Raw genomic sequence first — 17111 nt, forward strand, 5'->3', positions numbered from 1 at the left:
AGAGACCCAAAAGACCCAAGGTAACACAAAAATAAAATCGTACAAATTAAAAAATTACCTACCTGCCTACTTTCCTGTGATATCAAATAACTTTTTACTGGGTGTACCGATTATAATGATTTTCTTTTATTCAAATTTTATCGAGATCTGTTCCAAATTGCTCCGAAATTTGAGCAAGACGTTTCCGTTATGACATTACACCCACACAGCATAGTTTATATTTTGTTTCATAGATGGCGCTAGCTAGGCAGACTCATGTCAAGATGGCCGAAAAATTAAAAGGTGGCGTCGAAGATGATTTGTCTGAATCTCAGATTAGCAAAATATTCGTCGGAGCGACGGTCTTCTTGACTGGTGGGACTGGTTTCTTGGGAAAACTACTCATCGAAAAATTACTGAGGTAAGCTTATTACTACTGTAAATAAACTTAGGTAGGGCACAGCAGGAAATTTTCTGCTCAAATATGGAGCAACCCGACTGAGGTACTTCGACATTACCATTACAGCGACTTTTTTTTTACGAAATTTGGTGATAACTTACCTTTTTATGTCCAAAACACAGTATTTTTTTTGATTGAATATATTTATTTTTTCACCATACTTTGACCTCAATATCGAAAAAGCACCCTAATTTTCAATACAAAATTCTCACGTCAGAATTTCAATTTTTTTAAAAAAGTCGGTAAGATTTTTGTTCGTTGATTTCTCTACTTTCTGAGTGTGTAAAAACATTTCTATGGTAAATGTTGTCAGAAAATGCAAAGAAATAATTGGTAGGCATTAGATGAACATTGAACGATTACAGTTTTTTTAAATGTATTTGTTGGCACTTACGCTGTCGTAGGTAATTAGCAAGGAATTTATAAACAACAGATGCACCGATCACGCCACCTGCCACATCGTTCGATAGTCACCTATCCTCACTCATTCTATTACTCGAGTCATTCTGACGTGTATAAAATGAACAATGCAACCGTAACTAAGGTAGTTTTGGCTCTGGCTTGGCATGGTGCACTTGTTGTATCCTGCTGGTAGCTTAACCTAGACTCTTTAAATAATTACTTTTTGCGATCGAATTAATTGTTACATATTATATCACGATTCGACTAGGCATTGCGGGCAACTCGTGCAGTGAAGGTGAGCGTTGATGCGCATCTCAAAGGGGGTCTCTTTAAACCTACACGTAGGTCGCAAGTCCTGGGAACTGTTCAGAGTTTTTCCCTCTGCCACACGATGGAATCGACGCCCTCACGATAAATCCATCGAATGCTAAGAAGTTAATCTCCCCGTTAACTAATAACTATCTTGTATTACCTTACATTGGAATTAACTAGTCTGACCTCCTTCTTTCCTACATACATATTTATTTACTAGCTAACTCGGCAAACATTGTCTTGCCGCTAAACGCAATTTAAAATAGGGGTTGGCGGTAGAAGGGTGAAAATTTAGGGTTGTATATTTTTCAACGCCAAATCATAATTAAATAAAAAATAAATAATTTATCAAAAAATTAAACAAAAAAATTTAGGGGTAGACTACCCTTAACATTTGGGGGGATGAAAAATAGATGCTGTTCGATTCTCAGACCTACCCAATATGCACACAAAATTTCATGAGAATCGGTCAAGCCCTTTTGGAGGAGTTTTACTACAAACTCCGCGACACGAGAATTTTATATGTCAGCAATAGCACTGTCGTACGCAATTATTCGATAGTCAACTACCCTCACTTATTATATTATTCAAGCTATTCTGACGTGTATAAAACGAGCAGTGCAACTGCCGCTAAGGCAGTCTTGGCTCTGGCTTGGCACGATACACTTGTTGTATCCTGCTAGTAGCTTAACCTAGACTCATTCATAATTAATTTGTGCAAACGAATTAATTGTTATCTATTACGATTAATTTGGCTAGGCGAGGCGTATAACTCGAGCAGTGAAGGTGAGCGTTGATACGTATCTCAAAGGAGATCTCCTTAAACCTACACCTGGGTCGCAAGTCCTAGGCACTGCTCTGAGTTACTCCCTCCGCCACACGATAGACACGTGTTCGGTGGACGTTACAATTTTGTTATGATCTTTTTAAGTACTACCTACATAATATTGTAAAGAGTGTGAGTATAACCTACGCCCGCGCCCTGCAAATATAGAAAAGGACCTTCCAAAATAGTCGAAAGACTACATCAGAAGTGGGATAAGATCCACCCCCACTTTCAAAATTTAACTAATTTAGTTAGTTACATTGAACGAAGAAATGTCTCTCTTCGCTTTCGGTATGGAAGCTATGTCAGAAAATAGCTGAAGTTATAGGCCCACCTCCTGACGATACATCTGTTTTTAGCGAGTGTGCAAGTTAGTTGCATTATTTTGTGGTGATTAGTGGGTACATCGATCATCGTTTTATTTTCTTTTATTAGTGGGTACATCGGTATTTTAGTTCTTTTCGGTCGTTCTGTAATATTCTTATCGGTTAGTTAGCTGGTTGAAGGGGCCTTGTACGCCCGGCCCACGCTACAGAGTGAGGGTGAAGGGGCCTAGCACGCCCGACCCACGGTTGTTAGCTGGTTGAAGGGGCCTTGTACGCCCGGGCCACGCTACAGAGTGAGGGTGAAGGGGCCTAGCACGCCCGACCCACGGTTGGTAAGCTGGTTGAAGGGGCCTTGTACGCCCGGGCCACGCTATAGAGTGGGGGCGAAGGGGCCTAGCACGCCCGACCCGCTAGTGAATTACGGTCTCAGCGTTTTGGTCAGGAATAGCCGAACAGTTATTAATGTCACCCGTTACTGTTGGTCGGTAGGTCGAGAGTAGTAACGCCGAGTTGGCGGATGCACGACATGGACGCACGAGGTCGTGCGATTGTCAGGGTTGGCCGTGTCAGCAATTGCACTGTCGTACGCAATTATTCGATAGTCAACTACCCTCACTTATTATATTATTCAAGCTATTCTGACGTGTACAAAACGAGCAGTGCAACTGCCGCTAAGGCAGTCTTGGCTCTGGCTTGGCACGATACATTTGTTGTATCCTGCTAGTAGCTTAACCTAGACTCATTCATAATTAATTTGTGCAAACGAATTAATTGTTATCTATTACGATTAATTTGGCTAGGCGAGGCGTATAACTCGAGCAGTGAAGGTGAGCGTTGATACGTATCTCAAAGGAGATCTCCTTAAACCTACACCTGGGTCGCAAGTCCTAGGCACTGCTCTGAGTTACTCCCTCCGCCACACGATAGACACGTGTTCGGTGGACGTTACAATTTTGTTATGATCTTTTTAAGTACTACATAATATTGTAAAGAGTGTGAGTATAACCTACGCCCGCGCCCTGCAAATATAGAAAAGGACCTTCCAAAATAGTCGAAAGACTACATATATATTAGATTTTGTTTATTTATTTATTAGAACACCAAAAAAAGTATACACCATATTTCAAGTATACCATACAATAACAGTAAAGAGTGTGTTTTAATTATCACTACATGGTATAAAGCAAAGTCACTTCCCGCTGTCTGTGTGCCTAGATCTTTAAAACTACGCAACGGATTTTGATGCGGCTTTGTGTAGTAAATAGTGATTCCAGAGAAAGGTTTATATGTATAATTCATGTATAATATAGGGAACACTGATAGTTTTTGCACCCGTGCGAAGCCGGGGCGGGTCGCTAGTAGGTTTAAACTAAGCGGTTTATAAGCTAATAGGTATAAAGCGGAGTTGTCGTTTATAACTACTCGAAACTATAACCTCTAATGTCATTTTACAAACAAAATTGAATTGCAAATAGTGCTGTACTTTGTAATAATAAAAAATAATGTGAACATTTTTATTGTAACACAATTACAGTTGACGTCATTATAATTTTTTAACGGGTACAGAAAATGTATATATATATGTGGAATTTGCCAGAAAATAAAAAAAAAGTTTATATCACAGACTAGCTGGGCCCTGCGGTTTCAAACGCATTATATTTGAGTGAAAAAAATAGCATATAGCCGTCCTCGGCAAATAGGCTACTTAACACAAAAATATTTTATTCGATTTGAACTAGCAGTTCCTGAGATTTTAGGTTTATACTATCAGTATATATGTATATATTTGAGGGTTTCGCCCATAGTTACCACGCTTGGCAGGCAGTCGGTGACCGCAAGTCTGGCTTTATTGCACGAAAGACGCTGGTGCCCGTCTTCGGTGGTATTAAAAAAAAAAACCAGCTGTAGGATGGTTATCCCGCCATCGGTCGGCTCTTTAAGTTCCAATAAGGTGGTATTGGAACTTTGGTAATCCTTAGTCGCCTCTTACGACACCCAGGGGAAGATAGGGGGTGGCTAAATTCTAGACTGTCGTAGCCACACAGCACACTTCACTTCGAAGATTCCGCAATGCTTGAAAGCAAAAGGCGTTGAGCAATACGTCCTGCCTGTATTAACATACGGAACCGAGACGTGGACAATGACGATGGGACTAGTTTTCGAAGATTAGCCCAGACAAACATAAAGATAGATAGACAAAAATTTTAAATCGTTTATTTTTTTTAGTCGATTAGGCTACAACTTTACAAGTCTCTGGTGGAATTGAAGTTATGGTTTATCAACTAATGCAGAACGTACAAAATTCTCTTAGATAAAATTATATATACATTACAATTATGAATTCTAAAAGAAATTGTTTCTATTAACATTAAAAATAAATTAAAATATAATTACCATCAATAATTTGAATTTTGTAAAATAATATCTACATTTTAAGTGAAGAATTTTTTAACGATTCCTTAAAAGTATTTATGAATTTAGACCCCAACAGTGTACTGTTACCGAAATACAATTAATTAATGCTGTGATAGTAGAATTATGTACTTTAGCATTAACGAATGTTTATTGATAATGTCGACAATACTATACGGTAAAACTCGAATAAGTTCATATTACGAGTACAACTTATTATTAATAATAATATTATTGTAATTTATATTCTTTCATGTATCATAATAAATAAATACTATAATGTAAATACGTATGAGTTATGGATTTGGAAAACACAGTTATTTTGAAACAACAGACGCGGACGCTCCAATTTTATTTATATGTGTAGATGTATAAATTATTTAACAGTTAGTTTAGTGGCGCAGTATTTTAGCTACTGTATAATAGAAATGCTGGTGCGTAATATTTTGCCTGAACAAAAATTCCACAGAAGATAAACATCTACTCCGACCTAAAATCGAACCTAAGCTAGAATCGTCATAAATAGAAATATATGTGTAGATAGTAACCCATAAACCCTGGAGACTAATACAAGGTGCACTGCACACTCTGTCAATGGGCTAGTTGAATTTTAATGCAAAGAAAAATCATTTTAGTATCTTAATTAAGAGTTAGCAAAACGTAGTGTTATAGTTTTATTAATTATCAATCATCTTTAGGAACGTGGCAATGGCTCGTTAGTAATATAGCCTTTACTTTTAAGCCCAGCTCAGGCTATTTATAGGTCATTTCAGTTAAGTTCAATTACGTTATTACTGAATTTTATTTTCAGATGCTGTCCAGCTATCAAGAAGATATATCTTTTAACAAGAGCAAAGAAGAATAAAAGTATATTGAAGAGACTGCAAGAACAATTTGATGATGCCGTATGTAAACTTAATTGAAAACTCTATTTACATAAACATCTTTAAACCTCAAATTTTTAATTTTAGTTAGATGAAGTATTTAATACATGTATATAATACTGCCCTCAAGTAGTGCTGTGTCCCTGTGGTGAGTGAGGTGGCAGAGCTCCTGGGGAGGATCGGGAGTAAGGTCGACAACGCCTTTACGAGGCTTCTGGTGTTGCAGGCGTTTATAGGCTACGCTATACAGTAACCGCTTACCATCAGGTGGTCCGTACGATTATTTGCAAACCCAGTCGTATTTATATATTTTTTAATATTTACCAATTCCGTTAACAGGTATTCGATACTCTTCGTAAAGAAGTGCCGGATTTCATTGAAAAGATAGGAGTAATTGAAGGAGATATGGTAGAACTGAATCTTGGAATAAGCGACGAAGACAGGACGAAACTAATCAATGAGGTAAAGTACTCGTGTATTGTACCTGATTAATATTAACATAATGAAGAAGTTTCCATGTTTTATGGATAAATTATAAAAACTTAAATAAAATAAAACAAACACATCAAAAAATCGATAAAATAGCTCAAGAAATGCGAAAGTTATGGGACTTTAGTTGTTGCGCTTGCAAAAATAATTTTGTTACAAGCGGCGCTCCAGCGTCTGACGTCATTCGACCTAGACGACGCAGCACGTATTCGCCGAGTACGTCCGAATGAATGTATTGTTGTGTAGTTGCTTACGCCGTTCAATTCGTATTTTGTTTATTAATCGATAGCAAAACTTTAAAAAAATGCCTACAAATATTGTATTGTTCATATATGTCAAAGCACAATAGTTAAAAATCCCAATAACTTTTAAGCAAAACGTCTTTACGCACGCTTGACTTGAAAAGTAAGCTGGTGAATACATGACGCGAGGGTTACGTAAAGTGTATTCGGGCGAGGCGAACGGAATTTGTAAAAGAAATATATAAGTTAGATGGATTTTAGAAGTTTTACGTTAGTCGTGAGGTCTAAAGCACACTCGCACAAAAAGGAAAAAGAAAGGTGATATATCGAAGTAAAGAGATGTATGTACGACACGATGACCGTTCGTATCCAAGACCAGAGAACAAGACCCATTTTTCTCCGGCATGGGTTAAGACAGGGAGATATAAAATGTTCACCACTGCACTGGAGAATGTCTGTAAGACAATGTATTGGGGAGAACGAGGCATCAACGTCAATGGCGAATGCATCTCTCACCTTCGTCTCGCAGACGGTATCGTCATGTTTGCGGTGACGTTGGATAAGCTAGCCCAAATGCTAGGCGGTTTAAACGAGTCCTTTCGACGAACCGGTCTCGGTATAAATTTGGACGAAACGAAAATTATGTTTAACAACCAAGTTATACCGACACCGGTAATCAGTCAATGGTATCCTTAACGAAGTTGTTTGAATTTCTTTAGGATTATGTCTACTTAGGTTACACCGTTCAACTAGACCGAAACTACTTCGAGAAGGAAACTGATGGGAGGATTTGGTTGGGCAGGCGGCATTTGGCGGGCTTCTTCAGTTCTTAACTTCGAAGACTCCGCAATGCTTGAAGACAAAAGTCTTTGAACAAAGCGTTTTGCCTGTTTTAACATACGGTGCCGAGTTGTGGAGACTGATGAGGGGATTAGTCTACAAGTTTCAAGTCGCTCAGCTATGCTTGGGGTCGTTCTTAAAGATACGATCAGAAATTAAACTATCTACGAGAGAACGAAAGTAACCGACACAGCCCACAGAATTAGCAAGTTGAAGTGGCAGTGGGCTGGTTACCTGTGTGCACGATCGATGGTCTTACAGCAGACGTGTCCTGGAGTGGAAACCGCGTGTTGGCAAACGCAGTGTGGGACGCCTTCCAGCCCGTTGGCTGACGATCTACGTAAGATTGCCAGTGGTGGCTGGATGAGAATTGCGGAAAACCAGGGTGTTTGGCGTGAACTCGGGGAGGCCTATGTCCAGTAGTGGACTGCGATAGCCTAAAGTGAAGGAAAAAGTGGTACAAACTTATGAAGCGTGATTTGATTGGCGATAAATACACTAAATATCTAAATATGCGTGTGAAGATCTTTTTGAAGTAACTATTAATAATAGCTGCCTACTTCTAATTGATATATCTATTGAGTCGTGAACAGGTTCGGAATAACTTATTCACAATAATAACTATATATTATTATATATTTTATGTAAATTTCTTAGTGTGTGTAACTTTATATGTATTATATGTACTGTAAAAATTTAATTTATTTATTGGTTAGAAATGACGCAGAAAAGTTAGTCAAATTAGTTTAAGTTTAACTTAGTCAAGTTTGTCCTTTGACAGAGCCTTCTTCCATTATAGTACACACTCATAAAAAAAGAAACAAATGACTACACACAGAAGCAAGAGCCCTAACGTGACTCTGAAACTAATACTTGTATGATTCGAGGTGCGATGACATCGAATAGGTCAAATGACGTCGAATGAAACTTGGTAAGATAGCTGGCGATCAAGAATTACACATAGGCTGCTTCTTATTCCTTACTTCTCACGAGATCGTTGGGCACAGCAAGTTGTAGGATAAAGTTAACTCCAGTTCAATTCTCATACATATCGTAAATGAATTACAGGTAAATTTTATATTCCACGGCGCAGCGACTTTGAGATTCGATGAAAGCTTAAAAACAGCAGTCAAGATCAACGTGCGCGGAACGCGAGAAATATTGAACCTTGCACGAGCTTGCAAGAAATTGCGCGCTCACGTTCACATATCAACCGCTTACAGGTAAATTTTACAACAGTATCATGACTGTATTTTACCCAGTAAGATTTATCGGTGTCTGTAAGGTCCTGTTACAGTAGGTGTCTTACATTTGGCAATACAAGTTGGAAGTTGTAAGTTGAAAGTAAGATGAGACGACGCAGCCCAAACCGATTTAGTATTACTAAAAGCTTATTAAATGTACTAACTCATCCATGGCATCCACTTGAGTAGTTAATTGTTCCTGAGCAAAAAATAATATTTGTTAAAAATAGATTCAGGAAATTCTGAGTTATAAATATATCCATTTAAAACTCTTCTATCAACACACAGTAAGAACGTAAAATATTAAGCTTTAAAGTCTTCGTTCGAATAGCAACAAGATAACAAAACGAATAAACTTAACAGTCGGTTACGTTATTTAGTTGGTAGAAATTAGGTATTTATTATCATTCTTATAATTCCAGTAACTGCACGAGAAAAGACATTGACGAGGTATTCTACGAAAGTGTTATACCGGGAGAGAAGCTGATTGAAATTGCTGAATACATGGATGAAAAATTATTAAACGCCATAACTCCAGGGTAAGACATTTTCAATATATGAGCTAAGTATCGCTGGTTTTTACATAAAATCTACTGCATAGATTTACTTAGTTCTGCAAGTTTTAAAATAATAACTCTTGTTCCTCGTCCGAATTTTTCAATTGAATCCACGCTCCAAATTCGGTGGTAATTTGATATGTGTATTGTCACTTTTTACCCGACTGCCAAGGAAGGGTTATGTTTTTCGCGCGTATCTTGTATGTATGTATGTAATATTCTTTACTACCTCATATTTCCAGAACCACTGAACGGATTTACATAATTGAGGTATCGTTAGGTTCGTCTTAGCTGCCCAAGTGTTCTTAGATAGGTGACATTAAAAAAAAAATCAAACATGGCGGCTGCGCGAAGCCATTGTAGTTAATGAAAAAACAATTTTTTCTCGAATACAACACATACAATATGGGTATCAAATTGAAGGGCACAATACAAAGATTTTAAAAAGGTATATCATGATTATTATGTGTTGTGTTTATTGAAAAAATAATTTAACTGAAATAATCAAATTAGTGCATTGTTCACGTAATGAGCGAAATTAATCTTTATACACAGTTTTTCAGTTATTTTGTAGTTTTCAATAAATCTTTACTGATACTGGTTTTTTCAAATCAATTCCTTGAGAAATAAAATGATACCTTAAGTCGGGTAACAGAGAGGGCTCTGCATGCCAGAGGTTTGACTACCACATTTGTGTAAAAGATGGTGCTTGAGAGTGGATATAAAAATTAGTCTTAGGTTAAATGTAGACATTAGTAGACAATAAATATACAATATATTTATCTCATCTTTTCGTTCTCGATATATCTGTACAAAATAAATAAAATTGAAGTGTCTTTTTGTAATATTAAAATAACCGCTTTTTACTAAATGCGTATGGATGTATACATGGTACATATACCAAAATTACATTTTTTACAATTATTGTCTGTCTGTCTGTTTGTTCCGGCTAATCTCTGAAGCGGCTAGACCGATTTTAGCCGGACTTTCACTATCAGATAGCTGACGCAGTAAGAAGTAACTTAGGCTATTTTTTTTAGAAATTTATTTATTTTATAACTGCGAACTGAACAATAAATTTTTCTTAAGAAGAAATAGGAGATCGGCTTCCTACCAATTAGTATACCAAATAGCAATATTTGTAAATATTTTAAGAACTCTAATTTACAGAAGTCGTTGTTAACAAATAAAACTTGATTACAGATTACTGGGTGACTATCCAAACACTTACGTGTACACAAAGGCGGCAGCTGAAGACATAGTCCGAACATATTCAAAGGTTCTTCCGGTCGCTTTGTTTAGACCGTCTATAGGTAATAACTTTGTACTACTCTAGATTGGACTATTATATTATATAATATATTAGTAGACCTAGGCATACGTTTCGAGACCAAATAAGGGACGTCTTGAAAAAAGTAACCTAAACCGAAGAGCTTGTATGAAGGAATAATGAAAGAGAACGAAGCGAAAGAAGTGTGTAAAGGTCGTAGCAAGTGGAAAATAGTGGTCTCTGCCTACCCCTACCCCTAATTCCAGGCGCTTATTTATCATCATATATTGTTTTCTTACAGTTTTATCAACCTATAAGGAGCCTGTGCCTGGATGGACAGATAATCTATACGGACCAACTGGTGTAAGTAAAATAATTTATTTACTTTTAAGTTAAATTTTTAAAAGGTTGATAGTTTAGTTTAATTTTTAAATAATAATTGTTTGCTCGCAAACGAAAAAAAAGCAACTTCGGTTGCAAATTAACATACAACACAAGTAATAACTTTGTCGCAACGCCATCTATCGAAATTAGGTCAAACTATTCGGTGACTATCGATCAAATGGCCACTTTTACTATAACGCAGTGAGCTGTATTATCCACTAGAGGGCAGACGCTGTCACAGAGGGTGTCTGTTTTTAATATTAAAATAACCTCTTTTTACTAAATGCATTTGGATGTATCCACGATACGTATACCAAAAGAACACTGTTTACAATTTTTATCTCTCTGTTTGTTCCGGCTAATCTCTGAAACAGCTGGACTGATTTTGACGGGACTTTCACTGGCAGATAGCTGATTTAATAAGGAGTATCTTAGGATACTTTTATTTTAAAAATATATTCATTTTATAAGACTGCGAACTGAAAAACAACTTTTTGTTAAATTTCACGCGTACGAATTCGCGGACACAACTAGTTGTAAATATATTTGAGCATTTAATTTTTGATTTATCGCTAGTAAAATATGTCCAATTTCAATTAAAAATTGTAAAAGGTTAATAGTTTAGTTTAGTTTTTACATTATAATAATTATATTGGCGAGCAAACGAAAAAAAGTCCGATTTCAATTATATCCAATAACACAACATAGGAAAGTACATAATAGGATAATAGGAATAGGGAATAATAAATAATTGTGTTTGCTCGCAAACGAAAAAAAAAACCGACTTCAATTACATCGAAGAATAATACAACGTAGATCGACGAAAAAATAGTCAAGTAACTACGCGTTATCAAAGATTACTCAAAAAGTAGATATCAGAGCTCAATAAAATTTATATGTGACCACATGACAAACGTCAGCTTTCGATTAAATTAAAAATTATTAAAATCGGTACACCCAGTAAAAAGTTATTGCGGATTTTCAAGAGTTTCCCGTGATTTCTCTGGGTTCCCATCATCAGATCCTGGTTTCCTTATCATGGTACTAAACTAGGGATATCTCCTTTCCAACAAAAAAAGAATTATCAAAATCAGTACAACCAGTAGAAAGTTATGCGGTATAATACAACATAGGTCGACTAAAAAAGCGTCAAGTAAAAACGCATTATTAGATATAGTTCGAAAAGTAGTTGTTAGATCTCAAATAAATTTAAATGGGACCAATTGACACACACCACCTTTCGATTAAAAAAAATTGTCGAAATCGGTCCACACGGTCAAAAGTTCTGATGTAACATACATAAAAAAAATACAGTCGAATTGAGAACCTCCGCCTTTTTTGGAAGTCGGTTAAAAAAAGTCAGCTGACCATAATATGGTGGATTATACGTCAGTTCATATTATAAATCCCTAATGCATTTTACGAAGTTTCGATTGGGTGGAAATTGGTCAATTCACCATTTCATTTTACATCAACGCATTCCTTTTAAACGCCTACGATTATCTCCTATTACTGCTATGTAGCATTACTTTCACCTGATTTCAATAGATTTTTATAATACTGTATAATAAAGTAAACGAATAACAATAATAGGAACTAATCTACAAAATCATTTTATTGTCTAGGCGATTGTTGGCATGGCTGTTCGTCTTCTGCGTGTTCTGAACTGTGACCCAAAGGCTGTAGCTGATATGATCCCAGGTGACTTCGTGGTGAACGGTTGCCTTGCTGTCGCTTGGAAGACCGCTAAGACTTATCTTCGTAACCACGAAGAAACGCCAGTGGATCAACTGCCAATGGTGTATAACAGTGTATCCTCGGTAGAAAAACCCATCACATATGGTAAGATATCAGATCGAACTGAACCGAATCCAGTAACGTTGTCGCGACGTTTTATCTACATTATTGTTCTCATGATGCTTTCCAGACTTCTACCGCGACAAAAGGATATTGTCTGGATAATAAATTTCAGAAATCGAGTGTTCACACTCACCTAAGTTCATGATCCGGTACCTTCTCCAGTCTGTTCCGTTACCAATGACTCGAGATGTCTAGTCATGTCAATGAGATCTGCTTCGCATCCTGTAAGTTTAAAAATACCAATGACGCTGCTGTATGCAACGCCATTGGCACATGAGGTCAGACCTCTGACCACCGGGGTGGTCAGAGTCACCTCGTTTCTCTTTGGGTTTCTGTAAACAATAGATTCATGGTATAGTTCGAGATATGGCTGGCACCTTCATGCCACACGGTTATATTTAGTCCTAACAACCTTTGTCCCTTGTAGAGGGAATTCCTTGTGTCCATAGTGAAACCATCTCAAGCTAGTGATCCTTGTCCCTCTAAGGGAATTCATTAATCCTTGCCTCAATACAAGAGGTCCTTGTCCCTCAAAGGGAATTCATTAAACCTTGCCCCAATACAAGGGGTCCTTGTCCCTCAAAGGGAATTCATTAGGTCCTACATTCTCTGGTGCGTCAAGCACCACAACCTGCACCAACCGAGGTGCCATTCTCAGTGTGTCAAGGAAGACACCCTTCAGTATAGTTAGTCAAGGAAGACATTCTTCAGTATAGTTTGTCTAGGAAGACATCATTCATTATGTACCTGCATTTATTAACAACCAGAAGTCATATATGTCATATATCGAACTATAATCAAACGGTTAACATTTAGAGGATAGATTCTTATATACTTAGAAACTCAATCTTAAATACTTCGGTAGAAACCCAAATACTTAACGGCTTATATATGCTTATATTATGGGTTGTCTGGAAGAAATGGCTAATTAGCCATAAGTCCGCCCATTGTACTTCACTGTCTGTAACTATCTTTATGCTTTGTTTGTAATATATTTGTGGTGTACAATAAAGTATAAAATAAATAAATAAAATAAATACTTAGATACTTAGGTACTTAGCTTTCAGTGAAGGTGACTCGTTGGACTTCTCTGGCTTTAGTTTAAATAACAATTTATTGTTATAAAGGTAAAACACTCTACTTTAAACACTATTTACTTTCATTTATAAATCCGCGTCCACCTTCGCCGATCACCCGCATGTGAAAAGAAAGAAATATGTCATACTCACAGACAGGTCGGTAAATTGGTGGGCTGTCAAAATATAGTGATGTTACATGTCATAGCTGGGTTGTCTATGGAATATCGCGAATCGACGCGACAAACGTCCCACAGCTGAGTGTAGGAGAAAGGTAGCTTAATCCACGCTGCTGCACAAAAGATGTGGGCAGTTTCTCTAGCACGAGTAACAATCGCTATAACGATTTCTGATAACAACCGGGACAGAAAAATTTACTTTCTTCGAAAAATTCGAAATTACGTTCTTCCCTGCGGTCACCAACCCGCCTGCCCAGCGTGGTGACTATGGGTAAAACACATGAGTTCACGTATTTTTGGCGCGAACTTGTGGAGGCCTATGTCCAGCAGTGGACTGCAATAGGCTGGAATGATGAAGTACGATGGGGAGACCTAAAACATATAATCATAGACCAAAACCAAATATTTGTAGAAATATATGGCCTAAACGTGAATCGGTAATACCGGATATGATCTAGGTATGTAGTGGTTTTAGGAGTAGCGGAGACAATTGAAACTCGATATTAATTCTTGATTACGATATATTTCAGATTATTCTGTGCTCAACTATATAATGTAGTTTGGTGATAGAAATAGTACAAATATTAGCCAAATAAAATAACTAATTACGAGTCATAAACTGATCGCGCGTCCCCTCTCTTCCAACACACATGTAGAGGTAGTAAAATATAGTGAGTCAATACTCGCTCACTAGCCAGTGTTCAAAGTATTTTGGCGCTGGGGTGTTGTTGAATGTGGAGCCTAAGATAAAGTGGCGTAAATATTTAACGAATCTTATAGGTACATTACGCGCACCACTGCATCAGAACGGTTGTCACATATATAATTAATAAATTAATAAGCGTCTCACACTTATGGCCTCCAGTAGGATTGTTTGTCGGGGGTTGGGAAACACACACAATACACAGTCACAAAAACCCAGATCACAAAAAACGTCTGTGTGACCTGTAGTCCTATACGAATGTTTGTTGCGAGCGCGGATCTAACCCACGACCGCAAGCGCAGCGCTGTGACCGCTGCGTCAACGGGTCGTCAAATAGAATTTGGGATACATATTTATCTCGGAAGTTAAATATGTTACACCTACATATGTGTGAAAGGAAATACTATGTACTATTTTTGTCCTTTATAAAACTTACATTATACTACTTATTACAGAGTTATTCGTCAAATACACCAAAGCGTACGACTTAGAAGCTCCGTCGACCAAACCTATATATCCTTATCTCTTCATCCTTATGCCGTATGCATTTTTCTACCGCTTGTTGAACTTAGTCCTACACTGGATCCCGGCTTACATAGTCGATGCATTTCTGGTGACGATCGGCAAGAAACGCATGTAAGTAATAGCAGTTGCAATAGTACAATCATTATATTACAAACATTTAGGAACTCTTTGTAAACTATATTTATGGTTCACCTTTCCTTTTTTTTAACGTGGTGAAAATCCATCATGGATACACTCCAGCGCGGGGGCGCCAGAGGGTCCCGACTATAAAAAAGGTCAGGCTCCACCAGATCATGTATCTGGACCGGATCAGGATACAATGTGGTATGCCGGATCCGGCAAGTTCTATCAGGACCAGGTCTGGCCCAGACAAGGATAGACTGCTGTAAAACATAATCAAGTATGGTAAGGCATACTGGATCAGGACCCGGTCCGGTCCAGATCAGGATAGCCTGATGTAAAATATAATCAAGTATGGTAAGGCATACTGGATCAGGACCCGGTCCGGTCCAGATCAGGATAGCTTTAAAGAAATTACGCGAACTGAGTCTGAATCGCGCTATTAATGTTTTTAAGCGCACTTAGTATATATACAGTTATCAGGACAGTCTAGCTGGGAGTCCATTTCTACACAGTGGAACAGCCGTAAGTAATAGGAAATAGTTAATTATTAGAAGTTAATAAATAAAATTTGATTAATAATAATAATTAATTAATAACATAAAAATAATTAATATTTTAAAGTAAAAACATAAATAAATAATACATTGGAAAAAATAAATGATATTACTTCAGCTAGTAAATAAATAAATAAAAGTGTGTGTGTGTGTGTGTGTGTGTGTGTGTGTGTGTGTGTGTGTGTGTGTGTGTGTGTGTGTGTATTTGTATGTGTGTGCATGTCCTCCGACGCACGACTGGAGCTTAACTCCAGATTGACTGTCTAAATAGGAATAAAAAAGGCTTACTAGTGTAAGAAAAAGATTAATACCATATCTAATGGTAAATAAACGCATCAAATAACACCATGTATCGGATCTAGATGGCGTTACGAGAAACGTAACGAAGTAATTCGTTCAGTAAATTTTACTCCTCATATTTTTTTCATACGGGGGCCTTATATGACAATCGATACTTAAGGGGTAAGCTCCAATTATAATACTTAACAAGTATTAACAATGTTTATCTTTGTTTCAGGTTAGTCAAAGCCTATACGAAAATAGCAAAATTTATAGCGGTAACCGACTATTTTAGAATTCGAGAATGGAAATTCAGTAACGACAATACTCAGAAACTTTTCAAGGAACTCTGCGACGTCGACAAACGTACTTTTAACTTTGACGTGAGCTCGTTGGATTGGAAGGAATACTTTATAATTTACATCAAAGGACTTAGGCAGTATATTTTAACGGATTCGCTGAAGACAAAAACCCTCAAGGTATGAGGAAACACTTTCGATTAAAAATACTACATTATATCGTTTTCGTTTTTTTTTTTATGAATCTCATTGGAAAAGTAATAGAATACAACGAACATGAAAGGAAAAATAAATTACGGGCTTATTATACATTAAATAAGAAATAACATGTAGTAAGGCCCAGACCCTCTGAGCCCCTTCCCCACTTCTCACATCAAATACCTTTTGATGGACTAAATTTTTTTTCATAATATTGTAGACGTCTTTTTGCATTTTCTGAAACTACCATAGTAATGTATATTTTTTTTACACCACCAGATAGTAGAGATTTCAACGAACAAAAAGCAGACTCTAAAAAAAAACTGATATTTTGACGTGAGAATTTTCGATTGAAAATTAGTTCTTTTTCGTTATTGAGATCTAAATGAATTAAGGTGAAAAAATAAATATTTTAAATACAAAAAAAAAAAAACAGTATGCTTGGGACATACAAAGTTAAGTTTCACTAGATTTCTTAAAAAAAAATGTAAAAGAAAAATAAAATACCAAAAACTCGGTTTTTTTTTATTTTTCACATGTAAGTACATGGTAAGTACTAAAGTTGTAGATCTTTTTATTCTTGATCTTGCCATTTATCTTTTTTTCTATAAGACGGAAGATATAATTTGGCCGGAAATTGAGATAAACCGTTTCTTACTCTTAAAACCCTCCCACCACTTTCCGACCT

At 36.9% G+C, this 17111-nt stretch overlaps 1 protein-coding gene across 1 annotated transcript; it reads left to right on the forward strand.

Moving 5' to 3' along the window:
• The first annotated feature begins 263 nt into the window (after positions 1-263).
• On the forward strand, positions 264-16444 carry LOC123668115 (fatty acyl-CoA reductase wat-like). Its single transcript, XM_045601908.1, has 10 exons — positions 264-400; positions 5529-5622; positions 5941-6063; positions 8241-8395; positions 8839-8955; positions 10177-10286; positions 10545-10606; positions 12253-12469; positions 14901-15081; positions 16165-16444. The coding sequence occupies exons 1-10, from the start codon at positions 264-266 to the stop codon at positions 16409-16411; spliced, it is 1443 nt and encodes a 480-aa protein (XP_045457864.1). The 3' UTR covers positions 16412-16444.
• The last annotated feature ends 667 nt before the right edge of the window (positions 16445-17111 follow it).

This window comes from Melitaea cinxia, chromosome 30, assembly GCF_905220565.1.
Source record: "Melitaea cinxia chromosome 30, ilMelCinx1.1, whole genome shotgun sequence".
Classification (NCBI taxonomy): Eukaryota; Metazoa; Arthropoda; class Insecta; order Lepidoptera; family Nymphalidae; genus Melitaea; species Melitaea cinxia.

Excerpts from the sequence above, each read along its gene's own strand:
- LOC123668115 (XM_045601908.1), top strand. The coding sequence starts at position 264 with ATGGCCGAAAAATTAAAAGGTGGCGTCGAAGATGATTTGTCTGAATCT. Across the intron at positions 6,064-8,240 it reads GGACGAAACTAATCAATGAG|GTAAATTTTATATTCCACGG; the intron begins GTAAAGTACTCG and ends AATGAATTACAG. Across the intron at positions 15,082-16,164 it reads ACGATCGGCAAGAAACGCAT|GTTAGTCAAAGCCTATACGA; the intron begins GTAAGTAATAGC and ends TCTTTGTTTCAG.